General features: G+C 45.3%; 1 protein-coding gene across 1 annotated transcript in view; it reads left to right on the plus strand.

Moving 5' to 3' along the window:
• Positions 1–25,370, plus strand: part of CYRIA (CYFIP related Rac1 interactor A) — an 89,957-nt gene that overhangs the window by 47,670 nt on the left and 16,917 nt on the right. The window contains exon 3 of the mRNA XM_053925132.1: positions 20,411–20,490. Coding sequence (XP_053781107.1) covers positions 20,421–20,490 — 70 coding nt within the window. The 5' untranslated portion in view covers positions 20,411–20,420. The remainder of the gene's footprint in view (positions 1–20,410; positions 20,491–25,370) is intronic.

Consider the following 25,370-nt stretch of genomic DNA (forward strand, 5'->3'; position numbering starts at 1 on the left):
GAGGAGAACCTGGGGCTGACAACCTCCAGGCATACTTGTTGGCTGGGAGATGAATGGATGGGTTAGAACTGACCTTAACGACCCTCACTTACTCCTAGATGTGCCCAGGTCGATGTACTTCATGGTATTGGTCGTTCATGAGCACACCAGGAGGGAGTTTTGGAGCCCGTTACAGAAGAGATGGAGGAGCTTGTCCAAGGCTTACAGCTACAGGTGTTCAGGAGTCACACCCTCTTCTAATTGTCTCCCCTTCCACAGTGTGTGCCATGTCACCCTCAGAATAACATGTGAAGCTTCTGGTAAACCAATGAGAAGCAATTAAGAGTCTCCCTTGGACATTGTCCTCGCCTAGAGCTCCAAATTCAGACCTGGGTAGAACAGTGACATCCTGTCATGGAGTCAGAGATGCATGTGCCCTAAAGTCCTCTCCAGATTCCTTTGGTGCTGGCAAACTCTCAACGTGCTTCCAGAGATGGGGAGCTCACTACCTAACAGGGAAGTTAGTTCCAATTCCAGGCACTGGTCACCACCCTTCCCTCTCTACAGATCCATCTCCAAACCTAACCATGTCTCATTTCTGCTTGGCTTAAACATCTCAACCTCCATGGCCTTAACAGCAGGTCCTTTGCTTTGATTACAGTCTCTCCATTTCTCCTTTCAGAGACCAGTTGCCCTCACCAGAGCTGGGGCTTTCTGGTTTCTTGTTCTTGGAGGACCTGCTAGCTCTTCCTGATGGGTGTGGCTGATTATAAGACACAGAATCTGATTTCTTCTCTTCTCCCTCTATGGAAAGGCCTCAACATGAACTTCCGTGCACCTCTTTCTGTATGGAACCCTGGCTCTATCCCAGTAAAGCAAGCATTTCTTTTGAATACCTTTAGCAGACATAAGTAAAATTTTTAAAAAAAGAAGAAGAAAAAAAATCAATGAAAAGGAAGAAAAAGAAGAGAAAGGAAGACAAGAAAGTGAATAATGAAAGAAAGAGAAGTACCTGCAGCCTTAGCCTTAGGTTGGCTTCTAGTCCATGCTCGGACACTGGCCCACCATGTGACCTGGGACACCCTCTTCCCTTCTCCATTGTTACTATAAGGCACTGAGACTTGATCATCCAGGTGCTTCCATTTCCAAACTTGTCCCCAAGGACAGTCCTCGAATCCCACTGAATCCCTAGGCAGTCCAGCAGGAGCCTAGTGCGGGACTTGACGTTGCATCACCACTGCAAGGAAGCACCGCTGGGTGGTGAGAAATGAGACCCTTTCCCTTTTCTTGGAAGGGGGGCCTCTATCAGTCCTGGAGCACAGAACAGCTGATCTGGTTCACTGAGTAAAAGGGGGCTCAGCCTACAGCCCACCCTATCCAGCCTGTGCTGTGAGCCCTGGTGTAGCTAATGGCCTTAGTTCGTTCTCTTGTTCCAGTCTCTGGCTTCCTTGCAGCTCTGTCGTTGCCTCTTCTCTGGGTTGGAAAATAGGACAATCAGTGTGGGGTGTTTGGCCCTGCTGTCGAGCCTGCCTTTTTCTGGTTGAGTCTTATAAGTGGCTAGCCCAGAGGTCCCTGGGTGGATAGTTCACATGACCTGGAAAGCAGGAAGAATCCAGGGATCAGGACCAGGCAGCCAACCGGCAGGGGAATTCTGCAGAGTTCTTAATGCTGAGAGCAGACCCAGAAAGTACTTCCTCTGAGGACCTCGGCTTGGCCATCAGTGGTCCCCACAGGACCCCCTTATTTCTCTTCTCCTGACTCTGCTGCTGGTCAAGGAAAGCCGGAAATAGCAATCTTGATCATCTTCAGTGGCCATAGCGTGGGACACATTTCCAGGGAGCCTGGAAATGTGATGACGTTTGCAAAGGCACGTGTCCCCAGTTTGAAGGAATGCCATGTGCCAAATATTGTGGCCTAGAGTGGACCTTAGGTGAGGTTGATTTAATTGTGGTCATCATGACATGCTGTGTTATATAGTTAGGAACACAGTCAAAGCCACACTTCCTGGGTTGAATCCTCTTCTGCCACATACTCTGGTGAGCTCAGTGGTCATCCCACCTCCCGTTCACCAGTTTCCTCGTCTGTAAAATGAGACGGTCATTTGAGCCTGCCACACAAGCTGCTCTGATCACTCAGTGCGTTAATATGTGTGAGCACTCGGAGTGGTGCCTGTCACGTAGAATGGACACAGTAAGTGTTAGCCATTTTTACTTTGCCCTGAAGCCTCAGTTGAATTTTCTATTACAAATAAGTTTCTGGGATGTGGTGTCAGTTCAATCATTTCATGGTTGTTTATTAAGCATCTTCTCTGTTTAGAATTAGTCTTAGATGAAGGTTCAAAGCTGAAGTCAGCAACTCTGATAAATACAGACATCACCCGTGTGCTGCACCACGTGAACAACCGAAGCATTTTAGGAGCCCAGGGACTTCTCAGCAGAGCAGGGGTGGAGTTAGGAGGGGATGGAGGCAGAAGATGGGGTGCATTGAAAGATGATGGTGAAGTTGATTACAAATGATTTAGGGATCGGGGTGCCATTCTGAAAGGGGGAGTGGGAGAATGACACAGAAGAATTGCTTGATAGTGATTTTTTGGTTTGGGTGCAGAGGGTAAGCTCTGCTTTAAGCCTTTTTGATGTCAAATGCCTGAGGGCGCTGAGGGCGCCAGGTGGATATCCTGCCACTTGGCGCAGCTCTAGTGTTGGGAGGAAGAAGGCTCAGGGAGTGGATGTGGGGGCCCCCACCGTCAGACAGAGCTGCGCCCCCTGGAGTGAGCACAAGCCCGTCTGTGTGCTGCTGAGAGCCTGGCCCAGCCTCGGCCCCTTGAAGGCCCCACAAAGGCTTGCTTGTTCTCCTCTGACATCAGACCTCGCCCTCAGGATTTCTCTGTCCTTCTGGGGCAAGATCTCACACAGGGATAATGGAGTGAAAGGGAAGGGAGGCCTGGGTGAAAGCTGGCTCACACGTCACCATGCCAACCAGAGTGCAGGGTAGGAAGATGGCGCCTGCCATGGGCACATGCATACCTGCCAGGCCACACCCAGGATGGTCCTATGCTGCTGAGCTCCTGATGGGAGTGAAACAGAAGCCGTTGGTATCGGTTCGAGGGATGCTAGCTGTCTGGTCAGTAACGAACAATACATTCAAGGGTCGAATTAAGTAGTTGCTGTGTACAATGGGTTGATTGTTTAAGTAAGCAAGTGTTGTATTTAAACACCTGGATTTTCTATTTTAGCAAAGACTTAGAGAGTTTTGCCTTGGAAATTTCATAAAAGCTTACAGTTTAGAGCAATCTGTGAGATCATCTAGTCTAGCTTCTGTCTGATCCTTCCTTCAGCTGAGTACACTGAGGCTAGGAGAGTAGAAGGCAGTGCTGAAAATGGAGAATGAAGAATTCACGGCCATAGAATCTCGAGCCCCAGGACCGGGGCATGTACGTAAAGCACTTAGCACAGACCTGGCCCTCAGTAGGGGCTCAATAAATGCTGTTCCTGGTTCCTTTATGAACTTTCCTTTGCACTAATCGATAAATGAGCTCAGTCATAAAACAAAAATGCACACAAAGCCAGTACAAGGGGGAACTCCTGATCTTCTTCATTTTAAACCAATGAGTTCTCAGTCATCTAGTTATAGATACAGGATGAACAGGGAATTTGACATGGAAAGTTCAAATGCATAGTCTAGTATAGTGGTTCTCAAACTTACGGCCAAGGTCCTAGGCTAGGAATTGAAAGATGAGCTGGCATCTCCACGGTCTCTTCAGTGTTCTTCCCACACTCCAGTGGACACCAAATAAGCTGAGGTCATTTTGTTTAGCTGGGTTCTCAGACGGTATGAACTGAGGAGTGGCCCCAGACCTCAAGTTTGTGTAACAGCTCGCTATCTTGCAGTGGAATTAAGAAGTAGCCTAAACAGGATTTGATCTGCCTGTGGGGCCTGTGGACCCTACAGCGAGCTGAGGGCAAAGCTTTCAAATGTAGTCATTTGTGGCCGCAGACACCAGCCTGGGAACCCGGGCTGCAGGGTCAAGTTGAAATCAGGACAACACATGGTTTAGTCATCAAGAACAGGGCTGGGCTCACACATAAATTTGGAGATAAACTTGGTGAGTTTGTTTGTTTGGTTCCATTGTGGTCTGGGTCGATCAGTCCAAACAGGGAAGTCCCGCGGTGACTTTGCTGCCTGCTCTGTGTATCGAGTTTCCTGCAGGAGTGCCTCCGACAGAAATGTCCCTCTGTCCCCTGCCATCAGCCCCCCGGGAGTGGTGGTACAGATCACTAACAGAGGATCTCCCACCCTCTTAATTTGCATTTCAGATGAGTTTCCAGGTCCACAATGTATTGTAAGTGCACGTTTCTCCAAAGTGAGTGATAGAAACTCATCTTGATAAGGTTGGAGTAGGATTTTAATGTTAAAAAAAAAAATCTTTACTCTTTGCAAGCCGAGTCAAGTAGATTCAGCCGCAAGACAGATGTTTCCCTCAGTAGAAAGCGTGACTTAAGACACTAGCGGAAGGGGCCGGGGAGGACGTTTACTAAGCCAAATGACTGGGTCTATTAGCTTTTCATTCCCGCAGGTCATGGCTCCTTTTCTGGCCAACTGGTGAGGAGCAATCCATTTGACATGACCTGAACAGGAGTTGAGTTACTGCATTGGGTGCTGCAGCTGGGGGATTTTTACAAATTTTACAAGTAAGAGGAATAACATTTCGAAAATATTGAAATTGATCCCTCTGCTTTGTCTTTTTTTTTTTTTTTTTAGTACAAACTTGTGTTTTTGTTGTAAGTGCCTACCCAGACTGGGCCTTGAGTTTTTTAATATGAGATGATATCGCCTCTTAGTGGAGAAAGTACTTAACTGCAAGCTCCTGAATTTGCACAAAGAAAAGCTGTTTTAACAGAGTATATTGCTTTAGTAACTCTCAAAACTAAACTACTTATCTACTTTTGAGTTATTGTGAGAATTAATTGAGATAATTTGTGGGAAGCACTTAAAAATTACAGGGTTATCTGGTAATGAGGATTTTTTGGAAGCAGGGCACTGAGTGAGGAAATCTGTCTTTTTTAAAGATTTTGTTATTTTTAAGAGAGAGGGGAAGGGAGGGAGAAAGAGAGGGACAAAAAAGTCGATGTGCAAGAGAAACGTGGATCAGTTGCCTTTCGCGTACCCCCGACTGGAGGTCTGGCCCACAACCCAGGCGTGACCGGGAATCAAACCGGCGACCGTTTGTTTTACACACTGACTCTTAACCCACTGAGCCACACAAGCCAGAGCATGAAGTAATCTTTTGAGTTTTCAGGATTTCAGGTTCAGGGCCCTCCATGCCAGCTCTGAAAGGTATTAGGAGAGGTGGCTGAAGATTACCAACAGTATATTCAGGAATGAGCAAAAGTAGGTTTACAGTTGTACTTGTGGAAAAAGACATGCAGGTTATGAGGATTACAATAGCTTTATTAGCTCAAAGGACTGTCCCTCACAACTGTGAACCTACCTTTGCCCACTCGTCTCACTCCTGTATATCAGAGCCACAGGAAGGCCGAGGTCAGCTCTAACTCAAGAGCAAACGCAAGGGGGAGGAGGGGCGGATAGATGGATAACCTCACAGAGCAGATAGAAGTTCTCCAATTAAACAGAATTTTTGTTAGACTGGTAATTTCTGGAAATTTTGAAAAAGCTTATTACTTATTCCATCTAAATGCAGCCGTTTCCTGGGCCATGTAAACAGACGTCCAAATCCTTGGGGTCTGTGTTAACAGCACTGTTCCATCATCCCATGGAATTTTGTACAAGCCAATGGGCATCCCCAACCTGGCGCCTTAATGTTACAATTTTACTATTATTATAATTGCAATGAGACCTCATTTGGGCTTCCAGGGCTGGGACTGTGGCGGGGTCCTCTATCGCTTCTCAAATTCCATAGGAAAAGAGTCTGAATTGGAGACATCAAATTAGACCTTTGAATACACACAATAGATTAAACCAAGCTGTCCAAATATTGCTTCACATGGGGCCCCCTTTATTAAATATGTGAAAATTATTTGTAGTTAGCACATTTGTGCATTTCATGGCGTTTGATGCTTCTAGTAACAGAGGCTTGAGAACCATTTCTGTGTAGTAGTTTAAACATTCTACCTGACAGCTGATTCACAGCGATAAACTCCATGGCACTCCCTGACCATAGCCGTGGTCAGCTGTTTCAGAGCATGGCGCATTCGAAAGTGCTGGGACCCTGTCATCACCATCCTTCCCAGAGACCCTGAAATCCAAGGGCTTCAAGGAGCAATACCAGAGATGCTCTGCGAGCATGCTGTTCACAGGCAGTTCTGTCTCTTAAGTGGAAGTTGCAGCCCATTTCTGTTCACTTAGCTCATGGTGTGGCATCAGGTCACCTGAATATATATTTGGTCATGTTGATCTCATTGCATAAAACTCAAGTCTTTCAGAACAGAGAGGCATTTTCCAGATTATTGAACCAGGAGGTTAGAGGTGACAAGGATGAGACTCAGAGAAGGAGAATGACCTTCCCCAAGGTTCTGTAGCAAATAAGCGACTGAAATGACATCAGGACACAGAGCCCGTGACTCCCTATGCAGTCGGTGGCATCACAGACTCTCCAGGCATTGGTATCTCCCTTGTTCTTCAGGCCCAGGGTCACACATGAACTGTCTGGCCCTCCTCAGGGGCCAAGCTGCAGCCTTCCCAGGAAGGCACTGCTTCTGCTTTCTAGTTTCTGAGTTCCTATCTAATTAGTCCTCAGCTGATTCTCCTGGCCGTCCCCTCCCTCTACTATCCCGCAAAATGCACTTTGTCTTGTATAGTCCCGTGATGCCCCTCATGAAGACCATGCTCACCAACTGTGCCTTTCCCCATCCCCTGGAAGGATGGCTTCTCCCCCATTCTTATCCAGGTGAGAGTGTGTGACCAAAATACCAGGTGTCCTGAGAGCCTCTCCTCCCAGGGGATAAGGAGGAAGAAGCATCCACTTGTTGAAAGAGGAACTCCAAGGGATCATGGGAGTTGTGTTTATGAATGAATAACTTCATTTATTCCACATACAGGTGTGGAGTTCCTGCTACGTGCCAGGCCCTGGTCTAAGAGTCAGGAGTGCATAAGTTGATAGAAATAGAGGTTTGCAAAAATAAAGACAGTGACTGGGGCGCGGGGTGACATACTGTTTTGGGCAGAGAGGTTAAGTTGGGCTCCAGTGAAAAATAAACCCTGAACAGAGGTCTAAAGAAAAACTATGCAGCTATATGGGGGAGATGTTTCAGGCAGAAGGACTAGCAAGGGCAGAGGTCCTGTGGCAGAAACTTGTGGTAAGTTCAAGAAAGAAGAAGTGAGGAGACCAGAAGCAGTGACTAGCACCGTGAAGGAAGGCCAGATGTCAGGGATGGGCTACCCTGGGATAGCATCACTGTGGGCCTTGTTGGCTATGAGAAGGATCGTAAGTGAAACAGGAAGTGAAACAGGAAGTCCTTGAAGGGCGTTAAGCAGAGGAGTGACACAGTGCAGTTTTTAAAGCATCGTTGTAGCTGCCACATCACAATTGACCAAGTGTTGGGAGTGGTTATGAGCTAGGAGATCTGTCTAGGAGGCAACTATGATATTCTAGTCAAAAGATGGTGACGGCTTATTGCTTGATCTAGGGCACCGATGAGGGAGGGTATGAAAACGATTGAATGTAAGATACATCCTAAAAGTAGAGCTGATGGAATTTGTTACCTGGGTATGGTGTTTGAAAGGAAGAACGGAGGCAAGGGTATCACCAATGCTTTTGGACTGAGCATCTGAAAACATTGAATGGTCGTAATTGCTGTTGACTCAGACAGGAAAGACCTGGGAAGGGGAAGATTTTGAGGGGAGAAACCAAAATTTGAATTTTGAATGTGTTATGGTTGAAGTGTCTATTAGAAGTCAAGTAGTCAATTGGTTATATGAGTCAGTGACAGTTACAAATCTGGAAGTCATCAGCATTCGTCCTCTTGGAGGGTATTTAAAGCCCTCACAGGTATTAATATTACGTAGAAAGAGGGATTCTTCTTCCTGGCCAGGGGAACAGAACTAAGACCAGTAGGTAGAATAATCAAAATTACAATAGCAATTGTGACTATAGCAACTACCACTTATGTGTCTGGCTGTTTACATATGTTGTCTCATTATTCCTAAGAACCACTGTTGAAGAGGCTGAATTAATCCCTGTGTTACTCATATTGAAGCTCAGACTCCAGGAGGTGAGGTAAATATTGCTAAAAACATTAATTAAGACTATCCAGCTAATAAATGGCTGAGCTGGGATTCAAACCCAAGTTCATGTTCTTGGTGCTACGCTGACCATCAGGAACCAGATCACAGCTCAGTTTAGGAAGTTCAGTGGGTGCCTTTTCTGTCATCTTTGAGAGAGACAACTTAGCTGAGACTTTCTGCCTGCTCACGCCCCACCTTCCCACTGAGCCTGCCCTGGAGGTGGGGCATTTCAAACGCCAGGTGACACTGTACCTGTAGGTGCTGCCCCGGCCAACACGAACACACGGTGTAAAGCAAGGGAGGACAATTTGAAAAAAGGTTAGAGAGATGAGACCTTAGGAAGATAAAGTCATATTTCTGCTTTACACACTGGCTGCAGTTTCAGCAAAGATATTACCATGAGGTGCTTATTGATTTCCTTGGCCAATTTCACAGGTCAGATGACAGTGCCTGCCCTGTGGAGGCAGGTGAAGAAGGGGGAGTGCAGGTGTTCATTCAACTCTGGCCACGTGGCAGGCCTTGGGCCGGGGGCCTGTCATTTCCATAACTCCCGCCTCAGCCAAATGAGTGCAGTGAACTCCATCTAGAACAATAAGAGCTGAGGCATGGAACGACAAGTCCAAGGTCCCATAGCTAACCCATGTAACAGTTCCGATTTGAGCTAGGTTTTCCAGACCCTGAAGCTCATGTCTGTTGCACTATACTCCTTAAAAAGAGAAAGAAGAGGCTGGGATCCTGAGAGCACCTCGTCTGCTAAGTATCCCAGCATGCAGTTCTGTGGATAGCCAGCAGAGGGCATCGCGCACCCGGGTTTCTCCAGCCCGCGGCGTGAAGCCATATTGAATGAGCAAATGTCTGCAGCAGACTCCGTGAGATCTAAATGTCTCCTTGGCAGGAAATCCGCGAGGAGCACTGCGGGGTTGTGCAAACAGCCTTACAATGTCCGCTTGTGTGTATGCACTCGGCTTCGCCCGCGTCGCCCACAATGCTCTGTTTTCTTGGATAATGGGGCTCTGTGGACCCATATGCCTTGTCATGCAAAGGGAGTGACCTGCGTTTGTCATAAATGGGCTCTTGTATGATTAATAACCATGCAAACGAGCCTGCGGCAGCCATTCAGCCCTCAGCTTCACTGAGGCGGTGGTCTGAGCAAGACCTTTCTTCCCCCGCTGCAAAGTAGCAGTGCAGAATTTATTGGAAAAAGGAAACGACTTGTTTGCATTGTGGTTGCAATTTTTTATATGCAAGACAGGAGGTGCAATAAATTAGCTGAATGGATGCCAGGTAGGACACTAGGTGCTTTGCCTGAATTACCTTCTTTACTCAATAAAAATACTGCGAAGGAAGTATTATGATTTACATTTTGTGGATGAGGAGAACTCACAAGAGTGGAACGACTTGTCCAAGGTCTCTGCAGCTCCTGCTATTTCTAATAAGTGGCTCTTTGACTCTCTCACTGTGGTCCGCACACTTGGAAACACCTTTCTCATCCTGCCCAGTGTTGGTGATTTGAAAACTGATGAGGGATTTTCATTCCAGGGCTTCTGTGTGCTTGTTGTACCTCCTGGAATTAGATGCAAAAATACGCGAGTCTGTGCGGGTGTACATTTTGCTAAGAAGGCTGATTTTCATCAGGTTCTCGAAGTCATCCATGATTATAAAACAACAGAATCATGTGCCCCCAAATATCTCTATTTGGGGAAATACTGATTTTCCCTGACCCATTCCTCTTACCAATGACGGCTTTCTCTGCTCCGTTTCATTGCAGTTGACATCTTGTCATAGTCGCTCTACAGTGACTACTGATCTAACACTTCCAAGCCCTTTCAGGGGACATAAACGATGAGGGTTGCATGCTGAACCTGTGCTTGGTGTTTGGGGTCAGGGGAGTTTGGTGGAAATGGGTGACATTCTGAAAATGAGGAAGACATAGCCCTTGAAAGAATTCACAGCAAGAAAGGTTGTTAATTCAAGCTGGGGAGCGGGTAGGAAGTTTCTGGAAGGAAATGCTATTTGATATGGACCTTGAAAGATAGGCAGGACACCCAAACGCAGAGGAGAAGGGAAGGGCATTCCTTCCAAAGGGAAAAGCATGAGCAAAAAAACAGAAGCAGAGCGAAGGAGGCTAGAGCCCTTGGCACCTTGGCACTGTCTCTGGTATGACCAAAGTACAGAACGTTCAGAGGAGCTGAAGCTCAGGTGAGAGAGCAGGGCAGGTTTTATGGCCCTGAATGCCTTGTAAAAAAGTGTACCTTCTTCATCTGATAGCCAGCTTGGAATGTGTTTGCCCTGAAACACGGTTCCTTCCATCCAGCTAACTCCACATCCTGCTCGGCCACGGAGTCTGTCTGGGAAGCAGCTCTCTCAGTCCTGAGCACACTCACCTCCCCCACCATTCCTGACCCGACTTCTGTTTTTATGGTCTTCATAACTTGCTTGGAGGTCAAGCCAGGGGTTTTATTTTAAACATTAAGTTTGGTTTGCAGTGAAGAGTGCTTTGAAATCAAGCCAATTGCTCCTTTCAGAAACTGGAAACAAACCCAGAAGCACTCCTGCTTCTGGGGGGATTTCAGGGGTGGTTTTGGCGCTCTGGACACTCGATGCTGAGGATGTAATGGAGCTGCCAGTGTGCTTTGAACTCAAAGTCTTCAGCATCTGCATGTGCAAAATGGTATCTGTTGGTGTTTCTGTACTTACATAGTTTTCGACAAGCCTCAACTCCCAAAATAAGTTTGACCTGGGAAGTAGTACCCCTGTGCTATGACCCATCAATTCCCAAGCCTCCTTTGTGCAGGGTGGGCAGGGGGGAGCCTTATAAATCAAGTCAATCCACAGCGCTGGGGCAGGTGGGGTTCCTCAGGGGGCTTTCCCTCCCTAGAAGGACTCCCTCCAATAGTATATGCCTCCCTGAGCCTTGATCTGAGGGGTCTTATTTCGCCACCTGACGGTGAACTATGGACACAGAGGCACTTCAAGCACAAATGTGTGATACCTCTGCCCAGGGCATGGAGGGCGAGCAGAGACAAGGGGAGAGCCTTTCATTCTTTTTTAAGGTTATATTGTAAGATGACAATAGTGCAAAAGATGGCTTTCACCAGCATTCATCTCACCTGTGACATGACACGATCTGAGGCCCTTAGTTATCTGGTGTCGGGTTGGTGGCAGCCGAGAGAGAGGTGAGGACAGTGGCCAGAGACTCTGAGGACAGACTGCAGCAGGGGGAGGGCCTAGAGAAGAGCCGTGTCAAGGGCAACGTGGAAAGTTAAATGGGTAGAGTTTGGTGAGAGAGTGCATCTGAGGGCTGCGGGAGGTGCAGGAATCTCAGATGACACTCAGGTTTCCGGCTCATATACTTCGGTAGGTGAGGATGCTTTGCACTGAAGGAGTGGGGAGGAGGACCATGGGGGCAGAACTGGAGGGCATTAACCCTCCCTCCCTGCTCCCCCAAGATTGCTAAGCTTGCAGGAAATTCACTTAATGTATGGGCCTGGAGTTAGGAGGGAGGGAGCGTTCTGATTTGAGGCTAGAGGTTGACAAGTCCTTAGCATATGGACGAAAATTGGAGTCCAGAGTGCCTTACCTGGGGAGAACGACCATTGGAGACCGACATTTAAAGGTCAGATGAGGGAAGTGGGGACTTAAGAAGGAACCAGTCAGAGAGACTTAAGAGCCAGTCAGAGAGATAAGAGAGGGCCGAGAAGACTGAGGCCATTCAGCGTCTCGGGGAGGAGGGTTTGGCCAACAGTGCTCACCGCAGCCTCCCCTGCACCTCCACGCTCTGAGGAGAGGGGCCTGGCTCTTGTTCATTTAAACACCTCAGCAGGAGTTCTGGAAAAAGGAGGTTTGTAATCCAGGAGACCTGGCGGTCTGGTTAATCTAAACCATTGATGGACAGAACAGCCCAAACTAGATAACTTTTCAGTGTTTCCTTCCATTTTCTTGACTGACGTGAGGCCACGCAAGAGAGGTGAGATAAATAACTTGCCCACCAGCACTCAGTAAGCATATGGCATTTCCAAGACCAGCACTTGGGTGCCTGGGGCTGCTGGCTCTGCAAAGGGTCTCCTTCCCTTTGAAATTAGGCGGAACTGGCCTGGGTGGGCCGACACTGTCAGTCCTCCTCCGTAAGGGACAGACTTATCAAGCAGTTTCCTCCCAATTCTGTTCTTGATTTCACAAGGGAAAGGGAGCAAATTCACTAATGACTCCCCAGCGGTGGGCTGGTCCAGGACTCAGCCCTCGGTTGGCTGTTTCCATGTTCACCAGCGTTTGAAATTGGGGGCTATGGACTTGCATTCCCTAAAAAAGAATCTAATATTGCCCTCACTTCTCAGAGACTTTTTGCTGCTATAATATTAACATTTATGGGGAAATTAGCAATGAGGAGGTAACAGTCTATTTTAGAAACTGAACTCAGATATCCATAGGGCTATTTTCAACCTGCACTTACTTGTTCAGCTCCATAATGGTCTCTCAGTGATACTGTTGTCTTTTTTGAGAATTCCCATGGACCGCCTTCCCACTGGACTCTGACTACGTGCATTCCATGGGGAACACCAAGCCCTTTTGAGGGACACCGTGGTATTAATGATCGATGAGAATATTCAAAGCATTTTCCCATTTGAGTGCCATTACTTGTAGTGTTAAAACGTTTTGAAAACACATTTTAGCCATTAACTCATTTTTATTGTCAGATGAAAGTGCTTAATAGACTCACTCTACTTCAGTTTTCCTCCTTCATCTTGGAATGAAATCATCTGTTGGATTCTTGGCAACCCATTCGGCAACAGAACAGAAAACCTTATGACTTCATTGCAGAAGTGGCAGATGGGAAGAGGCTCCTGGCCTGGCCCAGCCCTAACCTGGTTTGCCAAATTCAGGCTCCCAGAATTTATAAGCTGAGCTACTTCATTACAGGGGTGCATTCCCCCCCCCCCCCGAAAAGCAGGTGCTTAGTGTCTTGTAAAAAATATGCCTTTAAAAAGTGACATGTTTTGTATCTGACATACTATCAGCTTGTGGCTAACTGGTTATGCTTATAATTCAAAACAAGTAAGTAGTGTAAATGCCGTATAAGGGGGCTCATCGGTTATCGGGAGAGAGTCTCTGAGCCGGATGAATACCGGCATATTAGGGCTGTTCTGTGGATGCTGCCGATGGTCAAGAGAGGCAAGCTAGAGGCGTTACTTGCTTTGCAGGGCAGTGTGGGGACCCTGCAAGCCTTGGGGTCATTGGCACGATTTCTCCCACTCTGAATCTTGTTGATTGTGTTGAAAGGTAGATTGTCCTAATAGCCCTCCAAAAATCACAGCCAGTCCCCAGAAACATTCCTACACCAGAACAGGACTGCTTTCCCCCACTGTGCTGGGCACCGTTGCAGTGAGCAGGGCAGACTTACGATAAGACTAAGAACGGCAGGTAGCAGGACACAGCTGGAGGCACTGGCCTGAGACAGGGACCAGGTCCCTCTTTAGCTCTGCTCCCAGGCCCAGGCAAGTCACTGACTGTGTTAGCAGCTCTGGAAGTTTTGAATTTCATAAAGCAGTAAAATTTCAAAGTGAACTTTAAGCATTCAGGATGTAACTATCACCATCATTTTGTGAAATAAAATCACTGCACCATAAAACCATTGGAATAGCTTTCTGCAGGGCGTGTTGTGGCCTGGCCCCTATTTTTCTCGTGTTGCCATGGAACCACTGGACAGAGACATCTTGAGGATGCTTCTCCAGCGCTGTGTGCTGGCCCTGTGCTAAGTGCTGGGGATACAACGAGGTGTGGAAGCAGCCCTGCCAAAGAAGACCTCCCATTCACAGAGATATGAAAGCATGTAATTATGGTCCACACTGATGGGCCCTGTACCATGGCAAAATGGCATGTTAGGTGGCAGAGAGAAGCAGAGCTCACTCCAGGGACTGGGTGTTGTTCTATCTGAGGTGGAGTCAAAGACTAGGGAGGACTCAGGGGGTTCCGTCCAGAGGGCCTGATTTTCACTCACACTTGGAGGGCAATTCCGGGGAGGCTGTTGCCAAGCGCCCAGGCTTAGAGGTCAGGTGCAACTGGATTCCAGACCTGCTCAGCCACTCGGGAGCTTGAGTAAGTTTCTCTAAGATTATGTCTTTTTCTCCCAAATTGGGATATTAAGAATTCCTAGTTCACATGGTCATTGAGAAAATTAAAATAATATATACATGAAAAGCTCTCATTGTTAGGTCCTGAGGACCATTAAAAAGAAGTTAGCTGTCAATAAATTGTGAAGAAAAGGAGCAACACGTGCAAAGGCCCCGAGTCAGCAGAGAGCAGGGCTCCTTTGGACAGTGCAGGGCGAGGCTCGGGTATAGGGCACAGGGGAATGGTGGAAGAGAGGGCACAGAGGAGACACGCAGAGGCCAGAGGCCAGGTGCCCTGTGCCCAATACATGCACTTGGATCCATTATATCCTGCAGGCACCTGGGAGCCACAGAAGCATGTTAAGCAAGGGAGTAACATCATCAGGCTTATGTTTCAAGTATGGAAACGAGTGGGAGGGAGACAAGACTGGAGTCAGGAAGATTGGTGTGAAGGCTGTTTCCAGGACACAAGCGAAGTCTCCTGAGGGTCTGAATGGGGATAGTCCAGGTAGGGATGGAGAGAGTGTACGTGATTTTGTGAATGACCAGCGGGCTGTCCTTGTTAGGCAGCCATTTATCCTGCCCTGGTGAGACCCTACTAGCATGAAGCAGAAGCTCTAATGGCAGCAACGCATGGTGTGTGATGCTTTTATGTCTTAACAAATGAAGTCGATGTTATATTTACTTTCTGTGTTAGCGGACAGACCATGAGCCTGACATCCCCATTCTGGTCCTTTCCTTTGGCCTTAATGTACTGTGGGTCCTTGGGCAAGCGCTTTTTTGTAAAATAAGAATTTTAAAAAGTTAATCCCAGTTCTATGTAGCATGAGATCTGATGACATGTGGCAATACAGTGGGACCACAAACCAGGACGTTCAGAATCCATCCTAAGACTCTGGGAAGGATCCTTGCAATACCCAACCCACCAGTTCTGATCTGTAAAATGGGCTCAGGAATACCTTCCCCACCTTTGACACTTACTCAGGTTGAGGACGAATGTGGCCAGACCGATCTTTGTCAAAAATGAGATGATCTATAAACATATGTCACTGTAGTCGTAACTGGTCTGTGGTTTATATGGTGACTCAGTTGACAAAAAAACATTTGGACCAACCAGGATTTCTCAGTCCCCCAAACACTGAGTTATGGGTGGAGAATCTAAGTCTTTGATTTGTTGAAGTCTTTCACCAGGGATGCTGAATAGCATGGATTCTGGGAGGCGTGGCTCACTCAAAGTGCTAACAAATGCCGTGCCTTCTGATAGAGGCACTGCCTACTTATCATCGTAGACCTTCAGAAAAATATCAGAGAATTAAACCCTGTAGGGCTGCTGTTTTATTTATTGACTGACTTACTTTCTCATCTTCTGTTTTCTATTGACAGAAGTAGTACTGGCTTAGGGATTCTTTGTTCGAATAGTCGTAGCTACAGAAAAGGTCTCTTTACAGCACTTTTACAGAAAAGCGCTTGGTCTCTCTTCATAAAGATCAGGCATTGAGGTTCCGGTGTCTGCAGGCAAAGGCCAGCACTCACAGGGCCCACACTCTGGGCCCAAGTCCTTTGTTACATCATGTTTATACAAAACAAACAAATTCCCTGGTGAACTGTGGCCACCTCTTTTTAACACAAGCCTTGGTTGATTTTATTTGGTTTTACACTCTGGGAATACAACTAATGCTATTATTTAATGTCTTTCTCCCAAATGAAAACAGAGTTTGGAATGGGAAGGGGGGGAAGTGTGTGTGTGTGTGTGTGTGTGTGTTGTACACACATGCTTTAATTCTCTCCTCTTTTTTTTTTGGAACTAGAAATATTCGCAGCAAACTATTTCTTTAAGAGAGTAGCTGTTTTCCACCAAGGAGCCTTGGAGGAAAACAGCTACATGGAAGTGGTTTTGGAGTCAGAGCCAAGAAAGTTGTCATAGAAAACACCATGTGTACGTCCCAAATTGTCACCCTTGGGGGACGAGTGCCTCCCTCGGTGGGGACAGGCGGGCTGTCCTTACCAGCTCTGTTAGCCCTCCTGCGGGGAGTAGAGAAACACCCTCTTTCTAGACTACTTGGAAAATAACAGGAAAGGCCCCATTTCAAAATTATCTTGCAGTAAATGAACCTCGAGGAGTATATCTTCTGTGTTTGGAAGACTTGTCAAGTCACCCAAGTTGTGTCTTCTGTTCTCTTCTCCGCCCCCTGCCCCAACCCCAGCTGGAGGGCTTCTCTGGGCCAATCTAGATTCCCAGTGCCCTTCCCTGGTGGCACCCCACTTCTCCTATAAGCCAAATTTTCTGAAAGACCCCACTCCACACAATTTCTTCTCTTCTCTGAATTCCTAAAGTGTGTCCCTCCCTGTATAAGCCACGAGGAATACTAGTGTGGAGCCGGCCACTGGGATTCTAACAGAAACTGCAGACTTTCTCCCCGGAAAGATGAGCATCAGCATATGGTATCCTGGGTGCACTTCTCACAGACCACGGACTCTCCAAGCCCCCAACAGGCACCTTCTAGGGGTCCAGACCCCCCAGATTTCTGTATGGAAAAGAATGTAGACCTTGGGTTCCCAGACTCAGCGTCAAATGTGACTCTGTCTTTTGTTCTCTTGTAGTCTTCAGAACTAGGCTTAACCATCCGAACCTCTTTTTCTTCCAATAAACGTGAAGATAATTGTAGCTACCTGAAGGGTAGTGTTTGCCTTCCCGAGTATGTATCCAACCATTAAATTCTCTCCATCTCTTCATCTGGTAGCCACGACCTTGGACTCTCCCTTGCTGTGTCCGGACCAGACCCTCCTCACAGGAATGGACTCAGATGTCACAACACTCAGTTGCAGGACAGTTACTAGATCCCGGCCAAGGGAGACGTCACTTGACAGTGACTTCCAGAGATGCCAAGGGATGCGTGCGTGTGTCTGTGTGTTTAAAGTAAATGCAAACTTCGCCATATCTACAGCACACTAGATAATAAACATGCTCTACATCTTACTGACCGACCTCTTCTGTGTATAGCTGCTCTCACCTAGAGATTTCTCCTTTCCCCAACTAGCTCTCAGCCATATCGTATTTTTCCTTTTCTCTGTAATCATAGAAAAACTGTGCTTCTGTAGTGTAATCCATTCGTTTTATTTTCTGAGCACCAAATGTTGAAAGAGGCCGTTTTTTCTCCTTTTCTTTGACTGTCAGGAGCTCAGGGCCGAATTGAAACCGTTGCCAGCAAACGTGAGAACCTTACTGCTTGCCTCTCTACCTTTCTCTCCCTATCCTACTTTTTCTGTTCTCTTCCCCCCATTTTGCTTACCTAGGTATGTTCACTCTCTATGGTGTAAAACTTCTCTTAGATCCTTTTCTTGAACAAGATAAAATATTTAAAAATAATCTTCATATGAATTAACGAAGCTATCTCACCAGGAATGTGATGCATGGTGATGTATTTTGCCTGCACTGAGGGGCTGTTTGAAAGGACTGGAGAGTCCCCATCATGAGGAATGTGTCTGGGGCTGTAGTGGACGTCCCACGGATGAGCGGTCTTTCCAAGTGGAGCCCTGGGTACAATTTAAAAAAAAAAAAACAAGTGTTCTACTCAGGTGACCGTTTGTATGATATTAACTCATTTTGTCCACCTGAAACCAAAATATACTTGCATGAATTCTTGTCAACTTCGGAGGGAAGCAGGAGGCATCAGACCTTTGCCATGAAGGAGATGAAATGTTTCTGTACTGATACAAAGAGCTTGTGTTGCATAAAACTGGACTTGACCCTGATACTACGTAATGTCCCACAACCACGGATATCAAACGTCTAGAATGGTGAGAGGTCCTTAATTGACCTGGGTTGATACAAGGTACACATTCCCAAATATTTGACCCTACCAGCCAACCAGATTAAATAACCTTTGAATAGATAGAATTCTACAGCCAGCCAGTATTTGGGAGCATATCCATGTGTGTTCCTTTCAGTCTGTTACTAATTTTAAAGCCTTGACATGTTTCCCACCTAGGCCCTCTGACAGTAAAATCGTGCATAGGACAGAATCATAGGAGAAAGCGAAATCCACTCAGGTCTCCTGTGACACGGTAATAGCACAAAACAAGGGAAATTAAGAACATTTAACTTCCATTAAGGCATTTTGTCTGAATGCCGGCTGCTACTAACCAGTAGAATCATCTTCCTACAAGAAGTGCCTCCAGGTCTGGATTGGAATCGTTCGTTAAGTGGGAAAAGGATTCCTTCCTCAAGACCCCAAGGGTTTGTGAAAGCTGCCCAGTGGCAGGGATGGACTGGAACGGCCCAGAATTTTATTTTGGTGGAACCTGCCCCACACAGGGCTCCTCTCAAAAGTATCTTCGAAGAAGATGTGCATAAAGGCAAGGGAGGCAAAGAAGAATGATAGCGAGACTAGGGAAGATTGTTTTGGAAATAGAAGCATGGTGATTGCCTGCCATTGTGTGTGCCCCCTTGCTTACACGCCCAGACATTTATGTACTTCAACAGGAGAGAGTTCCAAGAAGTATCCAGTCCAGCCTGCTGCCCAACACATAACTCATTTTTACAATATTTTAAAGGGTTGATATAGTATATTTCTACTTAAACACCACCAGGGACACGAAGCTCACTGTTTCACAAGGCAAATGATGTAAAATTCAGACAACTCTACTAGTTAGAAATTTTTATGACCTTTATGACATTAAATAAGGTCTTCCTCATTATTTCCTCTTCCCTAAAGCCACGTACAACCTGTCTAACTTACCTTTCCTGGGATCATCCAAAATAATTATTTGAAGGCGGTTGTGATAGTGAGGATGATGATGATGGTGGTATTTATCATCATCATTATCAGTAGTAATAACACATTACATTTCTTGACACTTCCTATAAGTGCTGTGCTAAGCATTTTATATTTTGTCTCATTAATCCTCATGATTGGATAAAATAGCTACATTTAACAATGCATTTTACAGATGAGAAAACTAAGGCTTAGAGTGATGTAGTTTGCCCCAGATAACAGGACTAGCAGGAAACAGCTAGGATTGAAAGCAGGCCTCCCTAAATGGTCTCCTTTCTGGCTTCACGCTAGTGACTTACTCCACAGATGGCGGCTGCAGGTACAGGGGTGTTTTCTCAGGGGGAGGATTGTGGACACCAGATCACACCACCTCTCGCAACCATGGGAACTCTTGTTTAAAGTCCAGTGAGTTTCCAAGTTGATCCTTCCCAAGCTGAGGTGTGTGAGTCATGACTCAGAGAAATGCCTTGCAAAGAGCACAGCACCCAGCACCAAATTGCAACTCCATCAATATGTGCTGAATGAAGGAATGGCTGGCCTCCCAAAAAAACACGGTTTAATGTCTAGAGCCGAGAGCTGCAGAAATTTTGCTGTTTTCTTAAACAATAACTACATTTGGCCTATTTTCTTTTAGGTTGAGATTGCTGATAGGCAACAAATTTGTATTTCTCTATAGATTTGAATTATTTTTGCAAATGCCTTAGGCTGCAATTTCATTGAGAATATATTTTGGATATTATACCTTTTCATTTTTTACATCTCACGAATACCTCATCTTGTTAACGCTGAAATGTCAAATGATGACAGCCTCTGAGTTGCCTGGGAGCTGTACCTCCGGGAAAATGGCCTCCTGTAGAGGCTAGAAAGGGTCCTTGGGGTGGCACATCTGTAGTTTCTAAACTCTTCCTCAGGAGCTTTAAGAAACGTCCCCTTCTGGACAGATATTTTAATGAAGCCCTCTCTGTTGTGCTTGCCCATCGCCAGGGTAGGTCTTCACGTGAATGGAACAGAGAAACCGAGCAGAATTGAAATATTAACCTTGAGGATTCAGGGAGTTAGTGGAAGGGGAAAAGGAAACTTTGTAGAATATACCTAAACTCTGCCTCCTGTAACTAAAATACCTGATTCTTTTCATGGGAACAGTGGCTAAGTTATTACTCATCTCCCAGTAGGAAGATGTTTTTTATAGAGTGTGAAGGTATAGTTATGGGGTCCAGTGGTATTTGCGCAAGTTAGTCAAATATGGTTGACCCCTTGGAAGTTTATTTTTACATGGCTAATGGTACTTGCTTTTGCTGCCTTCCCTAGGTTTGCTGGCATGGGAAACCTGCTCAAAGTCCTCACCAGAGAAATTGAAAACTATCCACATTTTTTCCTGGATTTTGAAAGTAAGTTTTAAAAATCAAAAGATAATGATGAAAACTTTTCCCTTTGCAGCTTGCTGATACGGAAGTTATAACATTAAAATATTACATGATACTTAAGCATTCAAATGTCACCATGAATTTCTCTGTCTTCAAACATCATTTTCATTCCTTCTTTTCCTATTAAAAAAATAAACTACAAGAAACATCTTTCTGTGGCCTGGGTCCCCAGTCAGGTGAGAGGCACCTGATAGATGTTTCTCTCCTTCTCTTCCTTCCTTCCCCTCTCTCTAAAGATACATGAATAAAATATTTTTAAAAAATTAAATGAAACATCTTTTTAAAACATGTCCATTGTTTTCTTTGATTTTAGAAGTGATCAACTTTTGTAGGCTTTGCATAAATCATCATCATGTATTTTTCCTAATAATATTCATGAATTTCTATGTTTTATACCAAAGAAAAATAGTATGCACAGTAATTTGCATAGATTAATGTACAGCAAATTGTCACCGGACATGAAAGAAAAAGTGACCAAACCAGGAATAAGGCTTACAGATGATGTATTTTTCAACCATCTGTCTCTTCTTTATATATTATTTTATAATACACCACTATTTCAGGATTTTGAGATACACTCCTTTTATCTGAAAGGTTATGATCCTTTTATCAAAAACTTTAAATATTTTTCTAAGATAAAGTGGCTTGTGAATTGTGACTAAATAAACACAGAGATTCTTTCTTCATCTTGTTTATTTTCTCGCTTGAATATATTTACAAGTGAGTGATACATTCATGTTTAATTAACTAAGCTTATGTTTCTACCTTTCCTCCTGTGCTCCCCATTTTTTGAATTACAGTTCTATAATATCAGGTGTTTTTATCAGTATTCACCATCTGTTGCAGAATTTAATCTGTTTTAAACTTCAATTGTTCAAGAATTTTACCTACATTAAAAATAAGTTGAAACTTCCTTACCTACAGATTAAACTTCCTAACAGACATTTTGTAGGTAAATGCTAGAAGACTCCGTCAGGATGCAATAAACCAAAAGGGAGAAGCTCTCTGGATGCATCCTTTCAGAATCTCTGCTGGGTCTAAAACAACTACTTGAAAATCAGGAAAAGTTATCCCAAAACTCATGTGTTCTGAAAAGAAAAAATATTTCATCTAGATTATATTCAGTGAAAGACACCTCGCTTCTAATTTAACTCATTTTGCTGCTGTTGTTGTTTTTGTCCTTGTTTGGTTGCATATCCTTCTTCCTCTACAGTGGAGCCTCCCTCCTGGATCCACTAACTAATCAACTCTTGTTTAAGCATAAACACACCTTAAGTTCCCTTCTGCTCAGATCTTGTCTGTTCTTTGGTTTCCCCCTAGTGATACCAGCTGTTTCCTTTGGAGAGGAACTGCAGTTATGGACCTCCAGCCCTCGGCTGCTGGATTTTTCACGGTCTAACCCAAGCCAGCCTTCCATTCACTGCCCATTTCCTTTCAACAAGCATCTGATGCTCTAAACTAGGCCTCTTGCTATTCTTCAAACATATCTGTCCTATTTCTATCCTCACTTCCATTTGTTGGAAATCTCTCCTGGTCTATGAGAAAAAAACGGGGCTCATTCTTAAGCCCATTCTAAATACCACCTCTTACTAGAACACTGCTCCAATTCCTTCTGTGGTCTTCAATTTCCTGAAGCTGGAGGTATGCTTTCTCCTTCCTATTCTCAGGCCACAATGTGCTTCTCTTAAGTCCTTTATTTTATCTTGTGTGTTGATCTGCCTGCACATATTGTCTTCCACATTAGCCTAAGATTTCATTAGGCAATGACCATTCTTGGTTACCCCTGTCTCCCTAATGTTGTCTGGCTTACCTGGATGCTCAACATACTCAACATACTGTTACTATTGAGCTGAAATCTATAGATTCAAGAAGAATCATCACTACAACCTTCCTTCCCTGCCCTTCTAGTCCATCATGGTTCTTTCTTGAAAACCAACTTTAAGAAAGAGGATTTGCAGAATCAAAAAACCAAAATTACTATCTTTTTCACAAAACATGTTACTTTGTGGGATGACTAAGACGTCCCACTGTGGTCAGGAATGGCATGATGGCTGTAGACATAACTTCGGAACTCTGGTGCTCCAGAGAACACGAGTTGGAAACCACCGCCCCTTTAAATCCCCGAAGATTTTATTTTTATCACTGTAAAGGCTTTTAAAATTAGACTTAAAAATGGCTAACCAGTCAAACCAGGTCAAACCCAACTAAATCCAGCCAAACTCAGCCAAATCCAGCCAAACCCAACCAAACCCCACCAGATCCAACTCAACTCAGCTGAACCCAACCAAGCATAACCAAATCCAATGAAACCCAGCCAAACCCAGTCAACTCCAGCCTGCCTAAAGAGGTGTTGATTAGTTAGAAGATCCAGGAAAGAGGCTACATAGTAGAGGAAGAAAGATATGTTACTGAATTGAAACTCTCAGTGGCCGAATCTGGGCCCTACTCATTTTTGTGACCAGAACTTAGCTCATGAGCATGGAGCATTGATCACCGAGTGCAACTTAGTAGCAGATGCTGGCCCCATGAAGGAATGGAACAGAACAGGCTAGTCCCAAGAGAGCACAGACATTCAAGAGCAAGGACGTATAAATGGATTTAAATGCAGCATGGTCAAGAAGGACAGACTTGAAAAGGGGATGATGAGTTGGGAAGTGAGCTGTCGCACTTCTGGTAGCCACTGGGAGAACGGATTTAAGACTGATTGCTTTGAGTACAGAGGCTGGGTTGCAAAGAGTTAAGGAGTAAGCAGCAGAGGGAGGAGGCAAGGCTGAACAGCATGTAGCAATAGCTTAAATGAATTTGGCACCTCTGCTTTGAGTGCTGAGTGTTCTTTTTGAAGTCTGTGATGGAATATAATTGAACCAGGTCAAATAGATATAATTAAGCTGGGTCAAAATGTAATACAAAATTAGACACATCTGTCCCTAGGTTTCCCGTTGTGTAGATCTGATTTAAATTCTTGTTTGACCTTTGCAGCGAGGTCTATACTTTATGCTCACATTTCTGTACAACCACTTAACGTCTTTTCCATTGTTGTTTTTTCATCTCACTACTTTTTTTTCTTTTTCTCTACTTGTCATGTCTGCATTTCCTCTTTGAAGGCTGAGAGACAGAGGGGGAGAAAAATGCAACCTAATTTTTTATGAGTGATGGTTTTGGGGGACAGTGTATGGAATGATGTGAACCAGCAGATCTGCTGGTGTCGTCCCGTTGAATGCAACCGTTACGGTACGCCAAGTGGGCAGCAGCCGTTAGCCTTCCGGTGAAATCTTGCCAGTGATTCCCAGACTGAAATGATCATTAGAAACACGTGGCAAAACATTTTCATATAGTTGTCTGAGCCTGGCCTCCAGGTTCTGATTCAGTGGTCTAGTCCTAAGAAGCTGCTTTTGCAGGTTCCTTACATTTCTAGTACTTCTCACTTTTTAAGTGCTTTTCACTTACGTCCACATCTTCATTACCACCCTACAGGACCATACAGGGAGGAGACAGGGCCTTTACTAGGGAGCTCTTGTTAGCTTCTCTCTACACCAAGGATTAATCTGAGGCCCAGAGAGATTAAGTGGTTTGCCCTGGGGTCTAAGAGTGAATGGCAAAACTGGCAATAGGATCTGAGCCTCAAAAAACTCTGTTCTTGGAGTTCCCCCTCCCCCCCCATAACATCACAGGGATCCCATGGCATGTGAGCGAAGCAGACAAGCCTTCAGGCACCTCTCATGTCACTGGTCTTTGCAGTGCCTCGTGGGTTGTTCCATGGGAAAGGGCTCTGGGCTCTGGTGTGGGATGACGGATGTTCCTGTACAAATCAATGTGCCGCTCCAGTCCCAGTTACATTTTCCAATGGACCTGTGTGACTTTATGTTGTTTCTGTAGCACTCCTAGTATTGTGCTGTAAATCATTGCCATTTTAACATCCCCAAACGTTAACGATAGATAGTTATTTATGTTTCTTCATTTCCCCTGAAAGAGAGAGGGGTGGAGGAGTGAGGAAGTGGGTTGGGAAGAAGTGCTATAGGTTTAATTTATGGCCCTGGCAAATCCTTTTTGTGATACCTTTCCTGGTGTTTATGCAACAGCTGGTGGCGCAAAGAGATAGTGATGTATCCTGTTGATGAAATGCCAGGGATTCCTTCAAAGCCAAAGACATCCCCAAATAAATTGTGTTGTCCCCCCGTGTTATCTGTGGTGAATTTGTTTGATTCCCTGTCAGATCTTCTATACAGTCCCACGTAGGTTGTTAGGCGAAGGTATGTGAGTTCCTGCTGCTTGTGAAGACAGATGGCATCCTTGGCTGATTCACAAAGATAAGAACCTTTTGATGTGACAGGCCTGCTCTGGGTTGAGCCCTGCTGTCCCGCCCTGGGGTATGTTCACCTAAGATGTTCATTCCTGACAAACAAAACACATAGCCACCTTCCTCTCCCTCCCCGCAGTGGAATGCCAAGCATTCTGCTTCTAGTAAATATCCCAGTCTTCCACCTGACCCCGGTGACACCAAAATGCTGACAGTTACTATCCACCATCACTGGCAAATTGAACCAAAGAGGGATAAACAGCTCCCCTGCAAACCAAATGAACACCGGTTTCACTCTCTCAATTGATGAGGGAATTCTTTTCCGTTAAAAATTCTAGGTGGTTGGCATCCAGTGAGTTCTTGAGAACGAATGCATGTATTCAAGGTCGCAGAGCACATGATACATTTTCACACTTTCCACAATAGCAAGTACAGGACGGGGGTTTAAATCATTGCTTGGGGAATGGCCTGGATGGGCTGGTTCCAAGGCTCTTGGACGTATTGGTTTCTGAAATTGCCCGTGTAAATCACGGCGATTTGTAACAGC

Source organism: Desmodus rotundus, chromosome 5, assembly GCF_022682495.2.
Source record: "Desmodus rotundus isolate HL8 chromosome 5, HLdesRot8A.1, whole genome shotgun sequence".
Lineage (NCBI taxonomy): Eukaryota > Metazoa > Chordata > Mammalia > Chiroptera > Phyllostomidae > Desmodus > Desmodus rotundus.